The sequence below is a fragment of the Sturnus vulgaris genome, chromosome 2 (genome assembly GCF_052056855.1).
Source record: "Sturnus vulgaris isolate bStuVul1 chromosome 2, bStuVul1.hap1, whole genome shotgun sequence".
Classification (NCBI taxonomy): domain Eukaryota; kingdom Metazoa; phylum Chordata; class Aves; order Passeriformes; family Sturnidae; genus Sturnus; species Sturnus vulgaris.
The window spans coordinates 95,719,767-95,744,233 of NC_142244.1; the positions used below are offsets into that span (position 1 = coordinate 95,719,767).

General features: G+C 37.0%; 1 protein-coding gene across 4 annotated transcripts in view; it reads right to left on the reverse strand.

Moving 5' to 3' along the window:
- The window catches only part of MYO16 (myosin XVI), a 368,415-nt gene that overhangs the window by 44,872 nt on the left and 299,076 nt on the right, over positions 1–24,467 (reverse strand). For all 4 annotated transcript variants that reach the window (XM_088160175.1, XM_088160176.1, XM_014883245.2 and 1 more), the window contains exons 29-32: positions 12,704–12,800; positions 7,347–7,593; positions 5,200–5,507; positions 2,202–3,404 (exon numbers count right to left, since the gene is read on the reverse strand). In XM_088160175.1, the coding sequence (XP_088016301.1) occupies positions 2,202–3,404; positions 5,200–5,507; positions 7,347–7,593; positions 12,704–12,800 (1,855 nt within the window). The remainder of the gene's footprint in view (positions 1–2,201; positions 3,405–5,199; positions 5,508–7,346; positions 7,594–12,703; positions 12,801–24,467) is intronic.

A 24,467-nucleotide genomic window follows, 5' to 3' on the forward strand; every position in this document is an offset into this window, starting at 1 on the left:
TCCAGTTGTTACCCCAGAAAATAGATGAACACATGAAGTACATTAAAAAAAGCAAGTTGTAAAAACACACGCATATATTCACTTGTATTTCTTAGTTACTTTCAATCCATCTACTTATCATTGAACTATTCATGTGTAACTGCACTTAGTATACAGTAGCTTCCTAGCTCATAAAATATTGATTCAGGTTTTTTATCGTATATCCTTCTTGAACTTTGATCTTTCATACTTAGTGCTCCCTTGATTAAATATTTAGAAGTACATTTTGCATGTGAAAGGTAAATTTAGAGGTTTTTTTATGGTACCCTCTGTTAATGCACTAGCTTCAACCCACATGAGACCCAAGCTGAACTCTGTCTTGGTCACATTTAGTTGATCACTGCACTTTCAAAAATCTTCTATTCCAAAGCAACTTTTATTTTAAAGTAAAGTTTATTTTTTTACCTGGCTGGAATGGTTTACAACACCAGGTACATTGAGAGAAACTTGAGAAGATACATCCAAAGAACTAACTAATAGTTACTTCACAGCAGATAAAAATCTATAAACTATATAATAAACCAACGCTCCCAGATTAAAACAAACGAACAAACAAAATCAACCACAAACCATCAAAAAACCCACAGGAAACATTCTACATATATTTATAGGCAGTGAATGTTATTGAGTAATTTTGTCAAAGCAAGCAAAACTACTGCAATATCTCCTTTACCAATTTCATCAATTCCAAAATTTAGCATAAGAAAAAAACATTCTCTTGAGGTTGAGAACTGATGAAGTCTCAGTTCATAGCTCAACATACAGGATTGAATTTGGCATACAAGAACAAGCAAGGTCCAGCTAAATCTTTTTCAGGGTCTGGAGGACTCACAAGGGTTCTGTCCACCAAAGTTTCCTGATAGCTGAATCTCTCTTGTCTCCATCTAGGCACTAACTTTCATGAAGCTTGTAGAAACTCAGTCAATTTTTTAACAATCTCCTTGCTGTATTTGGGTGAAAGCAATTTTGGCTGAAGGCTGCCAAGGTTCTTAGGAATAGAGACATAGGGTGGCTGGCAGAGCAAGAACAAATACCTGCTTCTGTTATAGTATAGCTGTTCAAATTAGGATATGATACTAAAATCAATGGAGCAGTAGGTATTTAAGAAAATGGACAATGAATAATAAGAGAATCCATCCTGTTCTCTACAGGATTGTTTTGTGTTTCAAAAGTACAACTTGGGCTTCTTCCCAAAGAGGTGGCACATCAATAGGCCAATGGAAGTACATCTACACCAAGGCACGTAGCATGGGCAACAGGAGGAGCTGGAAGATGCTGTGCAGCTGGAAAACTATGACATAGTTGAAATCATGGAAATGTTAGTTTTGCAGCTGGACTCAATCATCTTAATGTTCTTTTCAAACCTAAGTAATTCTATGATTCTGTATTGCCTGTTTTGAATGTGCTGCGCACAGCTCTTGATTAAGACAGGCTGTTTGGACAGATAGAAGTGAAGAAGCAGAGATAACAATCTGGAGATTTTCTCACTCTAAATTTTAAATTCACAAAATTTTGTGTTTAGGAGATGCTAGTATGGGGAGAAAATTCTATATAAAGTGTACTGAATATTTTCAATAGGAAACTTCTTTCTTTAAATCAGAAAAGTAATGCAAAGACTGGAGTCAGTGTTGTTATTGAGATGCAGAACCAGGATTTAGTTTAACTTTTAAAATACTGTTCACTGAATGACTCTCTGTCCAAGCATTATTTAGGGGAATAATAAAGACTATATCACCAAATACAGAATTTCATGGAAATTAAATGATCAAACTTTAAAAGACAGCCTTCAAAGTAAAGCAAATCTATCAGCCACCTGGTCATATATTTAATTAAAAATATTTTTATAGTTTGATAACATAAACTGATTTCTCACACAATGTAACATCTGTGTTTATTTTACTAAGACAGCTGGAATGTTAACATTTAAACTTGTGTCATATAAACATTTTGGTAAAAGAAAAGTTTGTATCTCAGACAAAACCTGACGACATAGTTTTGATACGCAATTTATATTCTATATGTGTTTCCCATAGACCTTTAAGAAAACCCCAAACTAATCAAGGTTTTCATTCTGTATTTTTGCCTACTTTATCAGTTTCCAAGGTAAGAAAGTTTTGATATAGAAATAATACACAATACAGAAGCACAGAGAACTGTCTTACCTTCTGGCTCCCTGATCTTACGTCCTGCTGCAGACTTGCGTAGCACACTCCTTCCTGAGTTAAACAAGCTAGTTAACTCATCAAGGGGACTGGTCAATGACCTTGAGTTTGTAGGGCTGTATGGAAATGAAGATGATGAATTTGAGTTCAATTTCCTGTGATCCGCTCTGGCCACCTTTGGGGAGTAAGGAAGTTTGGAGAATGGAGAAGACGAGCATCCAAGCTGAGCAGAATTGGGTCTCTGAGGTACTTTTGACAGATCTGAATTTGTACCTGTCTTCCCTGTATTAATTAGAAAATTAGCACAAGTCTCTGGAGGAGATGCAAAATGTGTGGAAGCCCGGTAGGAAGCAGGAGGTGGTACAGGAGGAGGGGGTGGTGGCAGTGGAGGAGGTGGTGTGGAAGGAGGAGTCACTTTGGTGGAAACACTGAACACAATCAGGCCTGGAGATACTGGTCTTTCATTCTCCCCTTTCTGGCCTTTGGAGTACTGGGGTGATAATGGACTTGAGCCTTCTGACTGCACAGGGTATTTTAGATTGGTTTCCAAAACAGGAAGCTTTTTGACCTCTAGTGGTGTTAAAGGTGATTCATCAGAAGCAGGTGAACATGTGACAGGGGTTGGAGGGAATACAAGAAGTGGTGGTCTGTGGGGGAGCAAGTTTGGAAAAGGGGCTGGAATGTCACATGAGTCTTTATAGATCAAAGCTGCTTGACTGTTTCCATCCAATGTTCCATCTTCAACGTTGACAATTTTTTTGCTTTCAAACAACAGAGGAGGAGATCCAGTCACTACTGGAAGTATTCCATTACCATTGCTTCCTTCTTCTGGTAGAAAGTATTTCATTTCTTCATATACAGACTCTCCTTGTTCTGGACTCTCTGCTTCAGCAGAACTGCTTTTCACGGCATTCCCTACCATTTCAATATAGACAGGCTCATTTTCCTCCTCTTCTTGTGACATAAAGAGATTCAACATGCCATGTTGTGGTCCATCAGTAGAAGCTGCTCTCTGTACTGTCACAGTGTCATAGACACTTGGTTTAATTACTGTGCTTGCTTTTTTTACATCCCCAGGCTTTTGGCCAGGTATTTCTTCATAAGAGCCACTAAGTTTTGTGTTTGGACTTCGCTTTGGTTTTCTGGGAGGTATTTTTTTCATGGTACTGTAGTCATCACTGTGTGGTCTTGGACGGGTCAGTACTAGGAAAGTGAAAAAGGTCTGTGTTATTACAAGTTAAACTCAGTTTTTTCTTACACTGGTCTAGTACTTTAAGCCCTCAAATGTTGTCCATTTAGCTCTACAGTGAGAAGCAGCCACAAACATAGGACTCCAAGCAAAAGCATAAATATTTCTAGGAATAAAATGCAGAATTTTCAGCTACCCAACCACAGGCCTTTGCTACCTGGGCATATAATGTACTTTGGTAATCTCTACTGCCACTAAAAGATAAGAACTCACACCTGAGGAAATACATTTTGAATCTAGATGTGCACTGCAAGGTCTGTAACACATGGAAATTTGTGCTTGTTTATCCTTCTGCTCCAAAGGAGAGGGACATGTTTTCAACTAGGAATCAGCACAGTGCTACTTGGACACACGTGATTGCCAGTAACTGAAATACCCCTCTTTTGTGTAATATCTATAAAACTCTAATTATAGGATGATATTATGCCCCTCTCTTCTTTTGTACTGCAGGTGTGGAAAGAATTGATAACTTCAGGGAATCCCATTGCCTAAGGGCAAATCCCCAAGTGAGTATACATTTAACTAAACTAGATGTCTCTTCATAGCCTCCAGGCATGTATGGAGTGAAGAGAATAGATACCTAGATGATTGGTCTTTTACGATCAAAATCAGAGCTAGTTTTGGACAAAGACTCAGGAAACTGACATAATTCTTGAAAAATGAGCATATGGCAGAGAAACTCGCATTATTGTTTCACACAATAAGAACTCCAAAATTGTTTTATGAGTACATGTAAACACTATTGCTAAGACCACACATATATATATATAAATTGTTGTTCTTTCAAAACACCTCTGCTAGAACTTATTGGTTAAATTAATAATATCTTGCAGATTTGGACACAGAAAGATTAAATTACTACAGACCTCCTTCTGCCAATACTAGTTTAAAAGTATGTTGGGCATAGTTCATGTCTCCTTACATAGAGCTTGAATGAGCAAGAAAGAAGTTAAGAAAAATGGACTTTCACCTAATGAACTGGACATGAGAACAGCAATTATTTTGAGAGAGGGAGCTGCAAAGATTTCTATCCATTGTATGCAGAACTAGGGAGTTATAGAAAGCTTTAAACCCATGCTGAAGGATCTTCCTTGATAAATCTTGAGGATCATTTACACAAAACACGACAAGTCAGGCTTATCAAGGAAAGCAGAATGCATTCCTTTCTTTCATCTTCTACCCATTCATTTCAAAGGTAAAGGAGAATAGAACAAGTGAACTCAAAACCATGCTACGTGCACTATAATGCACTGAGACACTTTGGGACACTTACAGCACTTTCCTTCTAAACAAAAATCACTGTAACCAAATTATGGCAGCAAACCCCCAGACAAACAGACACTGGATGCATAAGTTATTAATGTGCGCATAGAGAAAAAGTAGGGGAAAGTTTCCTGCTTAGTGAAATTCAAGATTCGAGCATTCTGTTTTAGTGATGCAAGACATGCTAACAGTTTAAAAGGTGAAATAAAATGGTCAGTGAGGACGAATAGCTCATGTTGACAGATTACTTGTTTATAGAGAGATTTCTACAAATCGGTTTTGATTGTTGACAAACTGAGCAATTAGAACACATGAGTATTGTTTGCTGATTTGGGAGCAAATGACAAATTGGATAATTTTATTTACTGCCACTGAAATATTTCAAGGAAGCAGGACCTCTCAAAGGCATTTGACTGTGTTTAAAAGGATCAAAGTAAGAAAAATAAATCAATAACTCAGAGCAACATTTCAGCCTTTGTGTCTAACCTTCATTAGCGGTTTCCTTAGAAGCTGCCGACAAGCAAGCACTCACAGCCTCGTACGAGGCACTCAGTCGTGTGTTGGGGTCCCTCTTTGGTTTGGGAGGAGGCTGTTTCCTTGGTGATGGCAGGCTATTGCTATCATCCATGCTGAAAACAGAGTGCAGGGAGGGGGATCTGATGGATGACCCAGCTGCAGAATGTACCAAGCCATCCACTGCCATGGGGACAGGGACAGAGCTGGAGTGGAAGTGCTTAGATGTTCGACAGCCGGCAAAGCTGTCCTCAGAGACCTTCCCGCCCTTGTCTTCAGCTCTGAAAACATAGAAAAGAGCCCCAGATGCATTATTCAAGCAATAACAATGAACCTGTTCATGCAAATGTAACAACAGCTTTTTGGTAAACAATCTCACAACTCCCCTGCTGTGTGGAAGGGATGTGTGTAGTAATCTTCTGACAAACAAATCCAGATCAAGCTGCTAGCTTTCTTCCATTTCCTGTTTCATGATAAATCAGGACACCGGCCCTTTTTCACACAAATGCAGCCTTGCTTAAGCAGTCTCATATTGTTGACCAGACATTCACTGAATGAATTGTTCACACTTTGATTGCTACACACAATCAAAAGCTGGGTTTTTAATCTGAATGATAATTTCTGGGAAATCCATTTTAATAGAAAGTTACTGAGGCAGCAAATGCTGAGCCTTTATCATTATTTCCAAAAAGACAACTATAAATTCTATTTAGATAATGCAAATGTTTAAAATATTAGATGACCTTTTTAACCAACTACATTGGCTGCTTGAACAATTCCACCAAGATATCCCTATGTCTTCCAGTTTAAATTTAATTATTGGTTATTACTTTTGATAATAATTTTTATTATGATGATGTTATGTTTAGTTGTTTCACTTACAATTGTTTTTCAATGTTTTCCTTTTTTTCCCCCTATTTGAATATATATTGAGGAACAACCTTCCAGCTGCTTCTGACAAATTGATTTTTAACAAAAATTCTTCTAACATTTTATTCCTCCAAGAATCAAAACACTGAGACCCTTTTAACTCGGAGTAGTAATGTATTAGATAGAAGATGTCTGTAGTGCCATTTTTCAAACAAATCCTCAAATATTTGTCTTTTTAAATTGTACTTCTGCATGGGAAATCACCAGCAGGTCTGAAATTCATGCACAGGATATAGCCAGCTGCCCATGTAGTAAATGAAATAGCAAAAGATGAAAGCATGGTGCTCAGTGGATAATTTGTTTTCACTCTAATGTTTAATTACAGTCTTTCCTACAAAGGCATTTCCTCCAATATGTAATCACTGGGATATTTGAAGCTAATTAAGCAGATGCACTGCCATTTTCACTTTTATTAAAGTCACTGACAAAAGCAATGATAGCAAAGGGAGCTGTTCTGGATGAAAATTAAGTTCCTATGGAAAAATAAACATTTATATGTCCAGCAAGTTATAGACACATTCTTTCTATTGACACATACCGATTAACTGCAAATGCTAAATGTGCCCATTCAGCTGTCTAAGAGAGAAATCAGGAGTTCAGTTCCTAGAGAATGGCTCTTCAGTATTTACTAGATTTGTAAAATAGGTGCTCCTGAAAACTCTAATGTGAGTTATAAAACCAATATTTGCCCATTTTAAAATAAAAGCATCCTCCTCACAATCAATCTACTTGTTTCAGTGAGAAATCAGGATTTCTTAGTCTGGACTTTGCTGTATTTTAACACTTTCCTGGCTGTTTTTCATTACCTTGACAATTTCTCAGTGTTGGTATTTTAAGTCCGAGGAATTTTTCTTTTGCTTGTTTGGTCTGATGAAATGAAACTATAATCTATTTATCATAGAATTAGAAGTATTTTTGTAAAAAATAGGTGTCTCAGGGACTTGAATAAGTTCATCTAGCTCAGTGCCCCCTGAATAGGATACGGTAGTCTCCTTAAGTTTCTAGACTTAATTAACTGATATGTAGGGAAAAAATGTGATCTAATACTGATTTGGGATGAGCGTATACTTGAGATATATACTTGAGAACCCTCTTGCAATCCCTCAGTCATTTCTATGGTTTTCTAAGCAGGGAAGGAATTCACAAAAACTGAAGAGACTCAATAATTCTTCACAGCAGATGTTTCTCACCTTTTGTGCCCTTCTTCTGGCCTGTTTCTAGCCTCTCCCTTTTCCCTGTGGTAAGCAGCGTTCATCTCGTTGCGGAGCCGGTCATTTTCCCGAGCAATGTCAGAGGCGTTCTGAATCACCAAGTCATCGTATGTTTTCAGTCCCATATCCTCAGCATTCTGCAGGAAGCTTTTGATTGAGGTGACCTCTTGCTGCTTGATGCTCATCTTCTGTAGCAAGCGCTGGCGAGCTAGAAATCCTCTTACAACTACCACAGTGGAAGGAGAAAATATGGACCAATGAAAGATAACTAATTGGGGAATTAACTTAATATCTGTGCTCATGTTTACAGCAGAACTGTGTGTTCAGCTGTAAACATGAGCAAGCCAAGTTCAGTCCATATCTTATACAAATTAGGAAAGAAATCTGATGGCATATAAATAACATAGTAAAATGGAACATTTTCTGTTTTCTAATCCCAATGCTTAAAACAAAGTAGTGACAGTAAATTCATAAATTTGAGCTATCAGAACTCAAAATATTTCTTTCCACTGAATGCTATTTTTTATTACATTACAACATAGATATAATAAAATGTATACATCTTAAATATACATAAGATGCATACAGAGATGCATAGTACAGATTGTGAAAGCATACATTTACACTGCAAAGGTCAAAAGAGTTTGTTTCAAAATAAAAGCCTGGATAAATTAATTGCAGTGAATGCAGTAGGAATTAAATGATTGTTGTTGGTCAGCTTTAAAAAATGTTTTAATTGTTTCAGTTTTCAATGGGGTACCTAATACCCCATCAAAATCACAACCAACACAAGATTTTTTTTTGTTTTACTTAAAGACCTTTTACTGCTCATTTCCTTTCAGCTAAAAAAAATTAGATTACTTAATGCAAATTTCTTAAATGCATCTGTCACATCATATCTGCATTTTTCAGTTAAAAGTTTTCATCTACGTTGCATCAGCTTCATGTAACTATTAGACTTTTTCTTCACACTTTGTCAGCTTTATGCTGGGAAAAGATTTTAGTGCATCTCCTCTAATAGCTTTCTGTATCACTTTCCTATGTATGTACCTTCATGACAACAAATCCTACCCAAATACCACCCAGTACCCTGGGTTTTCTGAAGTACAGTTGACCAGAAACACAAGACACAGGGGCCTCTGTGCCCATAATAAACTGGGCACCATTTTAATCCCAGTGCCTGCAGCAGGTGGTGTCAATATTGTCTGAACCTATGCTTTGGCTTAGAAGGAAGAAATATGCTAACTGAAAGTATTGTGTTCGTGTGGATGTTTGTTTGGTTTTTTTAAAGTACCACTAGATTATGTTTCTTTCCAGATGTAGAACCACTGCTGTGTATCTCACAGGGAAGAACCTGTTTTAGAATTATTTGTCTGTTGCCTTAAATACTCCTGGTTTTCATCACTTTACATGTATCAAGACCAAGTCAAACTTCATCATTGCTTCTTTATGGTTACTGTCTTTCTGGTCAACCTGTTTAGACACTAAAAAAAAGATTTCTTTTTTGGAGATGCTTAGTGCCCAGCTGACAAGGTATAAGAAAGGCTAATGTTAACATACTGATACTGCTTCTATCCAAAATCCACTGAGTTTGAAAATCCTCAAATTCAGATACTTTGAAATAATTTCTAATAATAATTTATTATAGATAGCTTTGAAGGTTTATACTTTTATAATCACAACCCAACCAATCAATGCCTTTAATTGCTTTCCATAAAATCTGGTTTCTGAAACATTAATCCACTTACCCAATTTACTTGAAAAGGAAACTAATAGTACAATTATTGTTTACAATTTTATGAGAGTATTCATAATAAAGAGGTTACTGAGTCTGACTCTAAGGGTTACCATTGCAAAAATAATTAATACATGCATAAAAGATTATCAGAGTTCACTGCTCACAGATATAAAAATTTTCAAAGAGCTTAATAATAAAAAAAATGCTTTTTCTTAAAATATTCTCTTTAAACTTATCTTCTGCAGAGCAAAAACAGTTAAGCATCAAATCCTGCATAACTTTGGAAAAAAATCTGGTTTTTAAAGTAACATCTTTACAAGAGTCTGTATGTCTGTATGTGCTTTTAACTTGTTAAAACAAAAACAAAAACACCAAAACAACTGGTAACACCACCAAGGTTGGTTAAAAAAAAAAGAAATTAGAGATCAGTTTTCTGATAGGATTGTTAGCAGGCATGAATGAGTAGCTTAGAGTAGTCTGCTAGAATGGCCCAGTAAAATGAGATCCAGTAGAGCTAATTGTAACATTTAGAGACTGTACAGCTACTCTGAATTATGCAGTTTCACCAAAATGCAGAAGAAACATTCAACAAAGCTTTATTAGGAAGGTTTGGCAAATAGACATCCCTCTTTCTTGCACGCATTTTCATGAACTGAATAGTACAGGTTTTTCATTAAATGATAGATATTTCTCCACACTTCCTTCTCTATGAGAACATTTGAAATATTTTGGTTTTGGTTAAACACAGAAGAATTTTATAACCTAAAAAGCTGCTGTGAAATGAAACTGTCAGCTCCTAGACTTTTACTGCTCAGTTTAATCTACTATTGTTGGGTACTGGGTACTATGATTGCCTGGTGAATTTGCTCCTCATTTATGTAGATCTAAAATAATTCTCACTTATGCAAATTAAAATAATTGTGGTTAGCCCCACAGGGCAGAAAAAGATCTAATGCTTCAGAGTTCATCTAAGGATGAGGATTAGAATCATCAAAATTCCAGTAGACCATGGATCTGGGTTATGTGAGAAATTTATTAACTATTGTGTATACAGTATATTCAAGTTAATTCCTCATCTACATGAACTCTGATGGAAGAATTTCAGCATGATTGCCCTTTCTATGAGTACAAACAATTTTCTCAGTGATTCAGGTCAAAAAGTATCATATGTAGTTCTCACACCTGCAGAAAAAAAATATGACAGTCTCTAAACTCACACATACATTTCTAAGTAAAAGTGTTTCTACACATGCTTTCACTTTAGTTTGACCCCTTTCTTTGCTTGTGTAAGATAAGTTTCAGGAGATCAAAAAGGTATCTTATCTGGTTTGCTTTGTTTTGAGGTTTTTTCCCCCAAATCTAGAAGAAGGGATTGCCAGTTAGATTTGAAAGTAAAAGGAGATTTGAAGTAAAAAGTGTTGATAATAATTGTGGGCAAGACCTGTTTCCCCTTGAAGCTAAGCTCTTATCTAGGTATATGATGCTATATTTAAAGCTTGATAAAGAAATTAGGATCAGAGAATCAGAATATCCTGAATTGGAAGGTTCACAAGGATCATCAAAGTCCAACTCTTGACCCTGCACAGGACACCCCAAGAGTCACACCATGTGCCCGAGAGCATTGTCCAAATGCATCTTGAACTCTGTCAGGCTTGGTGCTGTGACCCCTTCCCTGGGGAGCCTGTTCCAGTGCCCAACAAGCCTCAAAGTTTCATGACAATCCTTTGGGTCCTTTCACTGCTCACCAGTGAGAAGAGATCGGTGTCTGCCTCTCCACTTCCCTTCATGAGAAAGTTGTAGACTGGTATGGGGTCTTCCCTCAGTCTCCTCCAGACTAAACAGGCCAAGTGACTTCAGCCACTTCTTGTACAGCTTCCCCTCAAGGCCCTTCACAATTTTCATAGCCCTCTTTTGGATGTTTTCTAACAGCTTTTTTTTCTTTCTTTTTTTGATTATATTGTGATTACTGACTAGTTTGATTATTATTCAATGTTTTCAGGAGGGATGTATCTTCCAAAGTCCTCTGTATGTAAAGGGTGAGGGGATAAAAGTGCATTGGGACTCACTAAGCATCACTATGTCAGTGTAAAGTATATGGATACCAATTTTAGGATAACATAAGAACACTCTGCTGGTAGCCTATTGTATTCCAAATCTGCCAGAGCTCTTTGGCGTGCTAATTCTACAAGTTTACAATTGCACCTGTTTGCAAAAGGCAGCTTCTTTCATGAGCTAATTTGGCATGAGGTTGATGTCTAACTACTGCTTACTCATCCAAGTTCCTGATTTTCACAGGTTTCTCAGATCATAAAAAGCATGCAGATGAGCACACACTTTTGGCAAAAATTACTTTTCAAGTTACCCTAATTAAGGAGGATAGAAGCAAACCCAAGAAAAATATTTTGCAAGGAGCCAAGAAGCCCTATTATCTTCATTCTTCAGGCAGGCTTTGGTGATCTGTTATCTTACTTCTGTAAAACATGGACATATCTGAGGATGTTTTAAATTTTGGTGTAGGGTTCTATTGAAGCATTCTGTTTGCAGATTGGGTTCCGAAAGGTAAATATTTCCTTTCTTTGATAAGTCAGCATAAGAAGGGAAAGAGGATAAACTGTTATTGCTTCTCAAAATGCATATATACAATAGGGTAATTTGCATTAAAAAATCACACCCAAGTTATAAACTCAGCTAAACTGTGGTGTCTGTTACCTGTCATTCTCCATGTTCATTTCTGAACTGTTACCTTTTGGATGTCACTTGCTTCACGTTTTCTCTTGACTTCCTGTTTTTCACTACATGCTTACAGTGAGATAATTAAAATGAAAGGGGTTTGTAATTCTTAAGCCTGCAATATTATGTGTCTGACAAAAAAAAAAAAGATAAGATTTTTGTCTTTTTAATTTCCTTTAAATAGGTGAAAATGGGAACTGTTGCAGACATCAGCCAATTAGGTAAATAATGAATGGTGTGAAGGAAGCTTCTTCAAATAAAGCAATATTCATATTTTCAGCAGTTATTTAAGACTTTGATAGGAAATGGAGCATAAGTAACAGGAAATCAGGAGGCAGTGGATAATACCTCCTTTTAAAAACATGCCAAAAATTGTCAGTGACCTTAGGAAAAAAGCAGGCATAAAATGGGAAAAAATACCTAAACATAAAAAAGTAGCAGTCAAATAAGAAAGTAGTAAGGAAAGGGGAAAAGCAAGGACAACTAAACACACTAACTTATTACCTTTGTTTTTAGTGTTGATATATTTAAAAATATTCCAATTTTGTATCACTGTTACAATATTTGATATGCAAAAAGAAAGTAAAGGTGATATTAATGCCTTGAAAAAAAATCACTGAACTTAATCTAAAAAGGAAATATTCAAGATCCTCTAAGTTTTAATTACATTCAAGAGTTTGTCATATGTTTGACAGTCAGAAAGTGCAAGAATCACCAATGCTAATATCATCTTAAAAATCTGTGTGTATCTGTAGGGAAATGTATAAAATATAGCAACTATTCAAGGTGAAGAAAATCTCTTTGCTATGCAATATTCTGCTCTGTGTACAAAGCAACAGCTCAAGATTACTTGTTCTGTAACTGTTACCTTTTTGGCAGGTTATAATTTTCTTCTGAAGCTGAAGGCACAAATCGTTGAGATGGTCAGCCTGCCAGTACTTAAGAAACACTTTTCGGACTCCTATCTAGAATATAAAAAGCAGAGAAATCATCAGTAAATAAGGCCAAAACAATGACAGGCAAATAGAGATAGCATGTTAACAATCCTGCAAAGGGTTGAAATAATATCTGCAATTTAGGAACAGTACAATGCCAATTCTTTAACAGAAATGCAGTTATCACTTGGTTGAATAAAAGATGCATCTGTAAAGGATGAACAAGCTGTCAGACAGATAGTTACACTTCAGTTCCAAAAATATCCAGAACAAATAGTACAGTCTTCAAGTTAAATACAAGTTGAGGGAAAAAAGCATTCTGAATCTAATTACTCTTGTGCGTTAGACAACATAACAGAAAATAAGGTTTAGTTCTTATAAAGCAGAGAGACGTGTGCATGGAGAAAAGTGACAAGACAAATCCATGTGGAACAGAAAATGGTGAGATAGCTGCCATTTGTGGAACAGAAAGAACTTAGCTGAAGTTGGAGGATGGGAGAAATTCACTGTCATTAGTGACAATTATTCCTAATATCCAGTAAAATTATCAATATTAGTTCCCAGCCTTGCTTACTCAAGCTGTGCTGTGGATCTCCTTTCAGAATCAAAGTCAGAGGGACTCACTTGTGAAAAATAATCTCCTAAGTATTGATTCTGGTATTGTGTAATATTTAGGTTTAATTCATCTACCTCTTGAAGTAACAACCATTAGAGGCTCTCACTCCTTTAGAGAAAAATTTAGCTAGCTACACCAAAAGAAAACATCTTTCTTTTGATACATTCTGAACAAGCTGAAGCAGTCCTATAAATTCATTTCTGTATCATCTTCAAAAGCATTCCTTTCTAATAGATTTAAAAACCCACATACAACCTAGCAACTCTAAAACCAGCAAGTAACTGGGAAAAAAAACAAACAATAAAGCAATCATTTTTCTCAGGAATTTTGTAGAAGTAACTTCCTTCACTTCATAGAATTAAAAGGAACAGTGCCAGAAAACTGTGCTACCCTAGAAAATTCTAGATTTTGTCTAACCATTAATTTTTTATGGCTAATAGGCATACTGATTAATTAATACAAGAAATTAATTTCTTGTAGTAATGCAGAAATTCATTTCAACTGGTTTGTCTATAGCTTACAAGCTCACTCTCTGCTCACTGAACCATCCTGCTCCTCTGGTGTTTTTTTACTTTAGATCTGGGAGACAGGTATCTGGAGGGTTAATTGCACACCCTTCCAAATTGTTTTAAATCCAAACACTGTCAGATGTATATCCTGATAGTCCTGGACTACAGAAAGCCAGGACATACATTTCATGGCTAAATTCCCCTGACTCAATTATTCCGAAATGATTGTGGCACATTTTTGGCTCTTGACTTCTCTCTACTGTAGAGAACACCTATTTTGAATGAAATGTTTTTAAAAGTCTGTAATCCTGAAGTTTGAGCTAACAATGATGGTGCAATTGTTAGTCTTAGTTAAAATCAGATGCATTCAATTGGCAAAACTGGAATGCATTCTAATTTTTTTTCCATTAGTATCTCTTTTCCCAATAAAATAGTCCCTTTTGAATTATAGCAAAGTGTGTAGAAGTAGGTGATAAAAAAGATATTTTACTTGTCTCGCCATTGTAGAAACTCAGAAATAGGGAACAGGCTTTCTTTGCATGGTGGTTAATCTGAGGCAATCTCCCTGAAATCCAACTGTGCAGTCACATGCCACTCTTAGGGACATACTCTCATCTTCATTTTCTTGACTGATGACTTCCAACAAGTTTTCTTCCTCAGCTTTCAAAATTCTCTATTCACCTGGTTATCTTAACCCTTTGCTCATTGAACAGTTTTTTTTTCGCATCCATCTTGTCAAACCACATCCTGAACCTTGTTATTACTAGTTTTGGCAACTAATAGCTTCATTGTCTTGCTTGCATTGCCTTAAATACAGAATTATTCTGTTAAAAAATAACGGAATTATTATTAATATAGTTAACTGTAATTAAATTATCATGCAGTTATTATAATTACCATTTCATCTGAGCAGCTCTCAGAAAAAGCCTGAGAACAAATACTTAATAAAATTATATTCCTCTACTCTGATTCAATTTTCTCTTTATACTCCACCTTTCCTTTCCGCATAATCCTCTCCATCACACACTTTTTTCCCCTCCTATCTCAGACCTATGCCAAATCATCCAATTTTTCCTTATTTTTGTCCTTTGTCCTTAATTACTCAGAGCCCCGGCTTCTCCGCTTACTACAGCAATAATGATACTCTGACAGTAGAAAAGGGGATGAAAATTGCACTTTCAAACCTTAAAAAATCTCTTATTACTAGTAATGCCCATGGCAAAATTAACAATCCCATTCTCAATTAATCTCATCATTGACTTGTTGGTTTGTCACATTTAGACTGTATTTCAAATGTGTACCTTAACTAAACAATGAGTTGCAATTTATTTTTGCAGTGGGCAGTCACAAAATCACAGTCAAGGCAATTGCTGTAGTTTATGTTGGTATAGCTACAAGTGTCTGGAACTGCAGTCACAAAGCTATCAGGGGACATGCAAAGCTTTACTGCTCTTTTCTCTCGTCCTACACCTAGAAACAATAAAAATGGAGCTATTGTGGCATCACTTATGCTGTGATCTTCATTAGTAGGACCCTGCAACGGTTTTTAAGTGACTGAAGAAATACAAAATGTCAATACAAATCCATTTTACCATTCAGATAAAAGCTATTTATAGATTTTTACATCATAGACCAGGTCTACAGAGAACAGAGCTCTAGACAGAAGCATGTATAGCAGAAACTGCTATTACATGTTTGATTATGTTAGTACAGATAGAAATCTCTGTTGCTTAGTCTTTGAGTTAAATCTGAGAGCCCTGAGACTGACCAAGAGAGCAAGAGTCTCAATGCCCTTTTTACAGTTCTGGTGTTCAGTGAAAGCAATAATGCTGAAAAATATTGGAATTTCACGTCACATATCAAAACAGTTTTTGAGGCTGCCACCTGTCTTCATTCTGGTCTCTTCTTTAATCACAAAATGTTTCCTGCTTGCCTAGGGGAAAAAAGGTTCAAATGTTCTTCCACTAAAACACTCACTTTTCAATGTTTTTTCTGGACTACAAAGTGCTCTCATCTGAGTCTGAAATTTTAATGTCATTCAGACTCCTGTAAAAGTAAACCATCTGTGAATTACAGTCAAAGTTATTTTAATTAGGAAAGCATTAGGGTTTAAAATGTTGTTTTTCAAAATGACACATTTTTTAAAGACTAAGTAAAATTGTCATTGATGACTACATGACTACCAAAGCTTCAATTGCTGCTACAGGCCAGTTTTTTTTTCTTCCTGGAAGGAAAGAGAAAGAATGGGCGGGAGCTGTGGAGCTGTTCTTTCTCTTTCTCTTTTTTTCCTCTTTTCTCTCTCTCTCCTTTTTTTTTTTTTTTCTTTTTTTTTTTTCTTTTTTTTTTAATTTTACAGAAAAGGTGTAGGATGTAGAAGTACAGACATTCAAAACTATGGAATGGATGCTGAGATGGTGTGTAGGTGGCATGGAGGCAGTATTAGCTCATGCTTAATAGGTGTCAAGGGAATCTGTAAAGCTGTTCTTTAGTTTAAAAAAAGGCAATTTGTGGGAGTGCTGTGTGTTTCTGGCAGTACTTTCAAAATAGCTACCTACAAAAGACAGAGAACTATAGTCTAATGATATTTTACACAATGACACACATTTTCACAGAGCATTAATGAAATTTAGAAAAAAGCCTTAATACTATTGTAAAATGTGTCTTCTTGCAGTGTACACGTCTACAAAGATATTATAATGACAAATACAGGGCACTGATTTTTAAGGACTGAAATTTTATTTTTAAAGGTTTACTTTCTCTGCTTTGCTTCATACATTTTAAAAGTCCTTCTTTGTCTCTGCAAACTAGTGACATTGTACTGTGGTACATACTGAATAAACCTACATTTTAGCATAGTTTATTTATGGTCTTAGTATAAAGTATGAGAGTAGTCTGCTATTCAAGCAAGTGACATCAAGCATTTATGTATGTGCTTGTCAGGAGCTGGACTTTAGGGAGAAAAACTCATTCAGGTCTCTGGGAAAGGTCAGAATAATGGTCACTCCTTTTCCCTAAACTGTACAAACCTCACAGCTCTTCACACTTGTGAGGCAACATGAAGAACTGCCTAATAGGAAAGGAAGTGATCAGGCAATATAGGATGCATGTAAGAAACAATCAGTAGGGGAAACCCTACCCCAGTTTTATCTCATGGGATCTTGGTATTTATCAGACCAATCATTCTAGTTTTCAGAATTCCAGAAACAGACACAGCACCAAAATGTGGTGGTATATCCTCCTCCCCACCTCCTCCCCAGGCCTGCTCTAAGATCTCAATCCTAACCTGAGCCAAACGACTCATTCACAACACAGAAAAAAACAATAGGAAAGAAAAATTTCTCATGAATGAGAAATACAGGCAACAGGTGACAGGGAGAGCAATGGCACAGAGAGGAAGCCCTAAGGCAGGAGAGTGGAAAACTAATCATAGACAAATAAGGGATAAAGACTGCGACTAAATATGAAGCAAAGTATCTAGAAAAGTGTTAAAAGGCAGGAGAGGTGGAAGGGAAAGAGGAAGAGGAAGACATGGAATCCAGTTCTGAGATGCAAAAATATCATAAAGAAAATTAAATTAGCAAGACGAGAAATCCTAAGTAAAACCTGAAAGATGGATGGAGAGAGGGAGGAATATATTCTAGAGGGAAAATATATATTTTTCATAGAAATATGAACTAAAAATAGAGCTTTGTGTTGAAAGAGTGAGAGCTTCTGAGCATCCTGAGATCAGAGTCAACCATCCGTCCTATTTTCTGGCTGAAGGGAAGCAAGGATTTGTCTAGTGGGACACAAAGTCACCAAGAAAGCTTGTGGGCAGTGCCTGGCCCAAACCAGTCTTTTGGTAGCACTGGTGAGATCAAAAGTCACTCTCTGGTGGTTTTTGCAACTAGCAAATTATTTCCAATATGTAATGGAGTTACAAGATGAAACAAAAAAATAATGGGACAATATCATTTTACTGATATAATCCAAAGTATAAGGGAAAATAGATGCTTGTGTTCTAACAATTTCTGTTAGTATGAACCCCCTCACCCCCTGGGATTTTGTTTTTTAATTGCCTAAAAGAAAACTGACTTTTTAAAGTAAGATATTCAAAACAAACAGGAAATTGACTTCAGTTGAAATTACTAAATAACAAATGAATGAACATAAAATTTATGAGCATAAATTTTATGAGTATAAAATTTATGAGATCTGAAGTTTTCCTATTTGAGGGAAAGAAAAAAGTTAAGAATGCCTTATATATTAGATTGCTTGCAAAGTACTCCAGTACTTCAGCATATCAAGTACAAAGCAATTTGTATGGCATGACCACTTTAATTTTAAGCCAAAATAAACAGTTCTGTTTAAAAAAAAAACACCAAAAGATTCTCTGAACGAAGCATAAAATGTACATATGTATGATTTAATACACTCTGATTTAATCATATGCCACTTATGTTCTACATTCTGCTATTTAATCATAAATATACTTTTTCCCAGAAAGGACCATAGTGTGCCAATATTATGCAATGGTACATTGAAATTTAAAAATACTTAAGGACAACTCTATCGAATCAAATAAATCATACACCCATAGAACAGTAAAAAATTATGGTATTGTGTCTGACTGTTAAGAACTGTGGATCAGACTTTGTTTTCCCTTTGCAGTTCTAGAAATGTTAGAAGAATTTTAAATCTCTAAATGGATTTCTGGAATTTCTCCATATTGAGGACTTATTCTCTGTTTCAACACTCATGACTGCAAGTTTGATAACACAGCTCCACAGTGGCAAAGATAATTTCTCCACAAATATTGGTGGCCCCTGAAACAACTTCAGCAATGTTTGTAGTTGTGAAAATGTGAACTGGCACTAACAGAGCATCTACCTCAAGCAACTACCTCATTTGGAGCTTTATTAACTGACTCTCTTGTACTGCTTATTTCATGATGAGTCTTTGGATCATCCCATTTGAAACTTAAGACTTGGCTTTTTCTTTGACAAATGAGTGATCTCTTGTGTTCAGAATTCAAAGCTACTCATAAGAAGGAATCATTGTGGGTTAGAGGAAGCAGGCTAAATATTGGAAAGACAAAACGAGACAAAGCTTATATTAGAAGTTTTTAAGGATTGCTATCTTTTAACCAGATAAGCATTTCTAGCAGTCAGAGGCTGAAATATTCGCTTGCAGTGAAGTCTGACCTTTGCAGTACTTGTATTTAACAGAAGCACTTCATAGTAAGAGCAAATTAAATTGATGTTTTCTTTTTCTTCTGGTATGGTACTAGTTTGCATTTCAGCAAGCTCCATCTGAAGTAACTCAGAAGGGTTAATTGAAGACTACTGACCTTAGCTAAACAAAATGTAGAGCTCCAAGTTTTGATGAGAAAGCTCAGTAGGCTATGAGCTAACTCTTTTTGATTGAATTTATATTTGCAAGCTTAACAGTGTGAGGAATGATAATCCAAACAAATGAAAGTTTCCTTATGTCAGTAAAAAGAGCCAAGGACTGTTTGTGCCCATGCTTCTCCCAAAGCATGATAATGTTTGCAAATTAAGTCACACCATTGGGACAGTAGGTTTTGTTTAGCTAATGCATCAGTGTGACAATAAATGAACACAGCACTGAAAATGGGGATTTCCTAACATAAAGACCTTCACATATTCTGGGGAACAGGGGATTCTTCTACTTTACATGGACCAGCCAGTACTTCTACTCAATTTAACTCTAAAGTTACTTAATATCACCTCACTGACTTCTCCAGGGGTTAAACAAATCTATTGCTTTCTCTCTGCCTGGAGTAGAAATGGCTTGTTTTGATTTAGCAATCTGATTTTCTCTTACATCAGATGTGCTTAAAAGTCACAGCAAGTAGCCAAGCTTGTAGCGATCAAGTATATATTTAAGCTGAATGAATACCTTATCAAGACTGCACACAGAGTCAAGATGCAAAAATTGCCTTTCATTAGTAGCTCTGCACTTTCATAATTCCAGTACTTAAGTTAAGTGCATGACTGAAACTGCATGGTATGTCAGCTTCAATGAAACCACTATTTTATTGTCCTAGTTTAGTTATCTCCAGCTCAGCTTACCCAAAGAACAGCAACATTTCATAAAGCTATCAACACTTCTGTCCCTGCATGACAAAAAACAAGGCAGCAGGGAAGACCAGCCTGGCTGAATAGGGAGCTTTCTCTGGGACTCAGGGAAAAAAAGAGAGTTTGCAACCTTTGGAAGAAGGGCCAGGCAACTTAGGAAGAGTACAAGGATGTCACTAGATCATCTAGAAAAAAAGGTTTAGAGAGGCAAAAGTTCAGCTAGAACTCAATCTGGCCAACCTGGGAAAGATAATAAAAATAGTTTCTATAAATTCATTAACAAGAAAACAGGTCCAAGGAAAATCTCCATTCTTTTTTTGGATGAAAAGGGGAAAAGGCAGAGGTATTTAATGCCCTCTTTGCCTCAGTCTTCAACAGAAAGACTAGGTGTTTTCAAGGCAACCAGCCTCGTGAGCTGGTAGACAGGGCCAGGGAACAGAATAGACTCCTTGCGACCCAAGAGGAAGTATTTAGTGACCTATTGTCCCACTCAGGACACTCAGAGGGCACTGGATGGGGTTGATCTGGGGGTACTGAAGGAGCTGGTGGAAGAGTTTGTGAAAGCATTCTCCATCATTTATCATCAGTCCTGGCTGACCAGGGAGGTCCCAGACACGAGATCTTGGCCAATATGATGCCATTTACAATAAGGACCTGAAGGAGGATTTGGGAAACTACAGGCCTGTCAGTCTGACCTCAGTGCCAGGGAAGATTATGGAACTGATCATCTTGTGTGCCACCATGCAGCACGTATAGGACAATCAGGGCATCAGCACCCAGCAGGGATTTAGGAAAGGCAGGTCCTGCCCGACCAACTTGATCTTGTTTCATGACCAGTTGACCAGTCTAGTGGATGAGGAAGAGGTTGTTTGTCTACATGGATTTCAGTAAAACCTTTGATATTGTCTCCCACAACATTCTCCTGGAAAAGCTGTCAGGTCATGGCTTGGACAGTCCTGTTTAATATCTTTATCAATGGTTTGGGTAGAGATACCCCCAGTAAGTTTGCAGACGACACCAAGGTGGGTTGGAGTGTTGGTGTGCTTGGAGGCAGGAAGGCTCTGCAGAGGGATCTGGGCAGGTTGGATCAATGGGCCAAGACCCATTTAGCCTTTCAGGTTTGGGTCAGAATGTCTGGAAAGCGGTCTGGCAGAAAAGGACCTGGGGATGCTGGTTGATAGTTGGCTGAACATAAGCCAGCAGTGTGCCCAGATGGCCAAGAAGGCCAGTTGTCCTGTATTGGGCACTGGTGAAGCCACACCTCGAATTTTGTGTCCAGTTTTGGGCCCCTTACTCCAACAGAGAAATTGAGGTTGTGGAGGATGTTCAGAGAAGGGCAATGGAGCTGGTGAAGGATCTGGAGTGCTCCTGTGAGGAGCAGCTGAGGGAGCTTCCATTGTTTACCCTGGAAAAAAGGAGGCTCAGGGAGGACCCTATCACTCTACAGCTACAATGAAAGGAGGTTGTAGCAATGTGGGGATTTGCCTCTCCCCCAGACAAGTGGTGACAGGGCAAGAGGAAATGGCCTCAAGCTATGCTGGAGGAGGTTCAGATTGGACATTAAAAAGAATTTTTTCACTGTAAGGGTGATGAAGTATTGGAACAGATTGCCTATGGAGATGGTATAGTCACCATTCCTGGCAGTGTTCAAGAAACAACTACACATTCCACTTAGTGCTGTGGTCTAGTTGATGTGGTGGTGTTCAGTCAAAGGCTGAACTTGGAGATCTTTTCCAACCCTAATTATTCTGTGATAATAAATACTTTCTTCTAACACTTAAGCTGGTGAAGCAAGCACAAGACATTGGCCGACTAATAGTGTTTGCTCTTATGCTCTGCTGAACAGTAGAAAATATACCAAAATTGGACTGGTATTGGATCTTCTGCACTTTTTGTCTATTTGAAAACAGACTGCAGTATTTACAAGAGAAGAAAGAAGATGTTCTGTGAGTAAGGTCTGAGCTTTGTTGTTTTGTAGCTTAATAAAACACTCTTCAAACATAGCTTATGTGAGAAGGAAAAGATAAATTCTCCAGCAGGAAATAAGTACAAAGATACCATTTTCTTTACTCATTTTCAGGGATTTTAATTCAGAACACTTTTCCCTTCCCCAGGTTAATATCACCTTTCACAAAATGGGATGGTGAGATACATTATCAGAAGAAAATTAAATAAAGAATCATCCAGATTCACTCAGCTAAAAACTCCAGATCTTTCTTTTTCCCCCTCTGCCCTTAAGCTTATTGGCAATTTCATCTTCTAAGGATGACATATAAGCAGGAGGTTGATTTCAGATCTGTGTTGCATTCTCCTAAATATCATCATCTTTGATGAGGGCGTTTTAGCTATCTTTTTGGTTCATTTTTTTTACCTGAATTTGCAACAGCTCTTCAGGGAAGTGCATGTAATAGTGTTGGGGAAGACAATTTTTGATTTATTCATGAACTCCTGCAACAAATAGATATTCAGTTCCAGCAGTGACTCATTTGAAGTAGTTACTGCTGGCAACAGTGGCTGAATAAACTAGTTATATGTGTAACCCCCTGCTTTTTGGATGATTTTTAGTAATGCACTACAGATGACTCCTTTCTTCTGAATTTGCTACCTGACATCATCCTTGCTTCCTAATTCCTTTTTTTCTTTCCTTTTCTCCCCCCTCTTTCTACCTTTTAAATGTTTACTTTTTTTCAGTCCTCTGCTGTAAAAGCATAGAGGAGAGCATCCATGACAAATGCAGATTGTGTAAGCTTCTTCATTTAGATTGTTATTTAAAGTTCAACTTTCATGATTAGTCAAATGAATCAAAACGATAATTGAGAGAGAGATTATGTGACACAGACATTAGTCACTACTGCTGATAGTTAGGTATGTGGTTTTGAATCACCTATACAAAATAGGTTGATACCAAGCTGGTATTCACCGGATATTTAAGAAATTTGACTTAGAGTGAATTTTCTTCTTACATTTTCTTCTACGCTTTGCATCTTTCCATTTGTTTTTTAAATCTCTCTGTGGCTGGAAGAAGGTGCACCGAGAAGGTCACTTGTTTTTTCAAACCTTGATCCTTGCAGCTTAGTCTGTTGCCATGTGCTTCTTAGTCACTGAGTGACAATGGTATAACTCTCACCCCCAAACCTTCCTATTCCATTTAACTTATCAGTGTCTCTAAAGAGTTTTGTGCCTTTCTGGCGTGAGGGATAATGCATTATGCACTGCTGTAGTTTTGCACACCTGGCTTCTCCTGGAATTAATGAGATTCTGGAGTCAGAACTTCTAAAGTCTGTTTGAGATCACAAGCTTCAGTCCTCTACATGATGGAAGGATTCTGTTTTGTGATTTCCTTTTAAAATATTTGTCTTCCAAGGTTTCAGGCTTGCTTTCAAATGCCTGTCACTACAGAATCACTAGTCTTGAGCTCTATGCTTTCACTAATGACCAACTGCTTTTTTTCTATGCTCTAACAATGGTTGTTCTCTGGGGAAATAAATTTGATAGGCATCCTGCTCTGTGTTTCATGACTGGAGCACACTATACAATTACTGTTACACAGCTTTTGTCCAATATCAAGCTTGTATCCCCACATAAGTTCTAAAGGTGAGAGGCTCTCTCATCTCAAGGTACTTGTAAGTGAAGGTACCATTTCTAGATGTTAATGATTAGGTATTTTTATAGGGAAACTTGTAGCAATGATGCAGCACATAGATCAGAGCAAACTTACAAAACTTGGGTAGGAAAAGCAAGTCTAGTTTAATATTGTTATCTTTTTCAGTCTCTTGGTCTCTTCTATTGAGGGAGAGGGGCTATATGTGCCCTCTACTTTTCTTGGTGGCTAAACTGCAGCTCGAAACAGTATTTTGATGAAATAAAAATTTTCTTTATGTATCTGAGTGCAGGTGATCATGTACTCCCATCCTAGTGGGGGCCTACTTTTGTTCCTGTTGTTACTAAGGAATCTGGGCCTCTGAGAAATACCCATAGCACACACTCTGACTTAGTCCTTGGTCTTTATAAACGTGTTGCAGAAACTCTTCTGGGCAATAAAAACCTCCAATACTCAGAGGTCATACATTAATTAGAAGACTCCATTCTTTAAACTTAAGAAGCCTATAGGAGTGCCTAACCACTGTCCAATCCCTTAACTTCACAGCTGTCCCTGAAATTGGTCTGGATGCTCTCTTGTGTAACAGATTTCAGTCCTGCTAGGCAGGAAAAAATCCTGAATCTAAAGCTCACACTGCCTGCAGGAATGCTCTGTATGTGAAGCCACAGAAAGCTTCATTTCTATTCAATAGCTTCTATACTATGCAAGGAAACACGTTTTTCTTTTTAAAATGCATATATAAAAGAAATCAGTCCTACTCAATTAAAAAGCTATCCAAAGCAGATAACAGTACTCTGGACAAATGGAGACATCCACCTTGCACTCTTCATACTAGTGAGAATTAACTAGGATATAAATAGGATAAGGAGACAGGATAGAGAGTTGATAGTT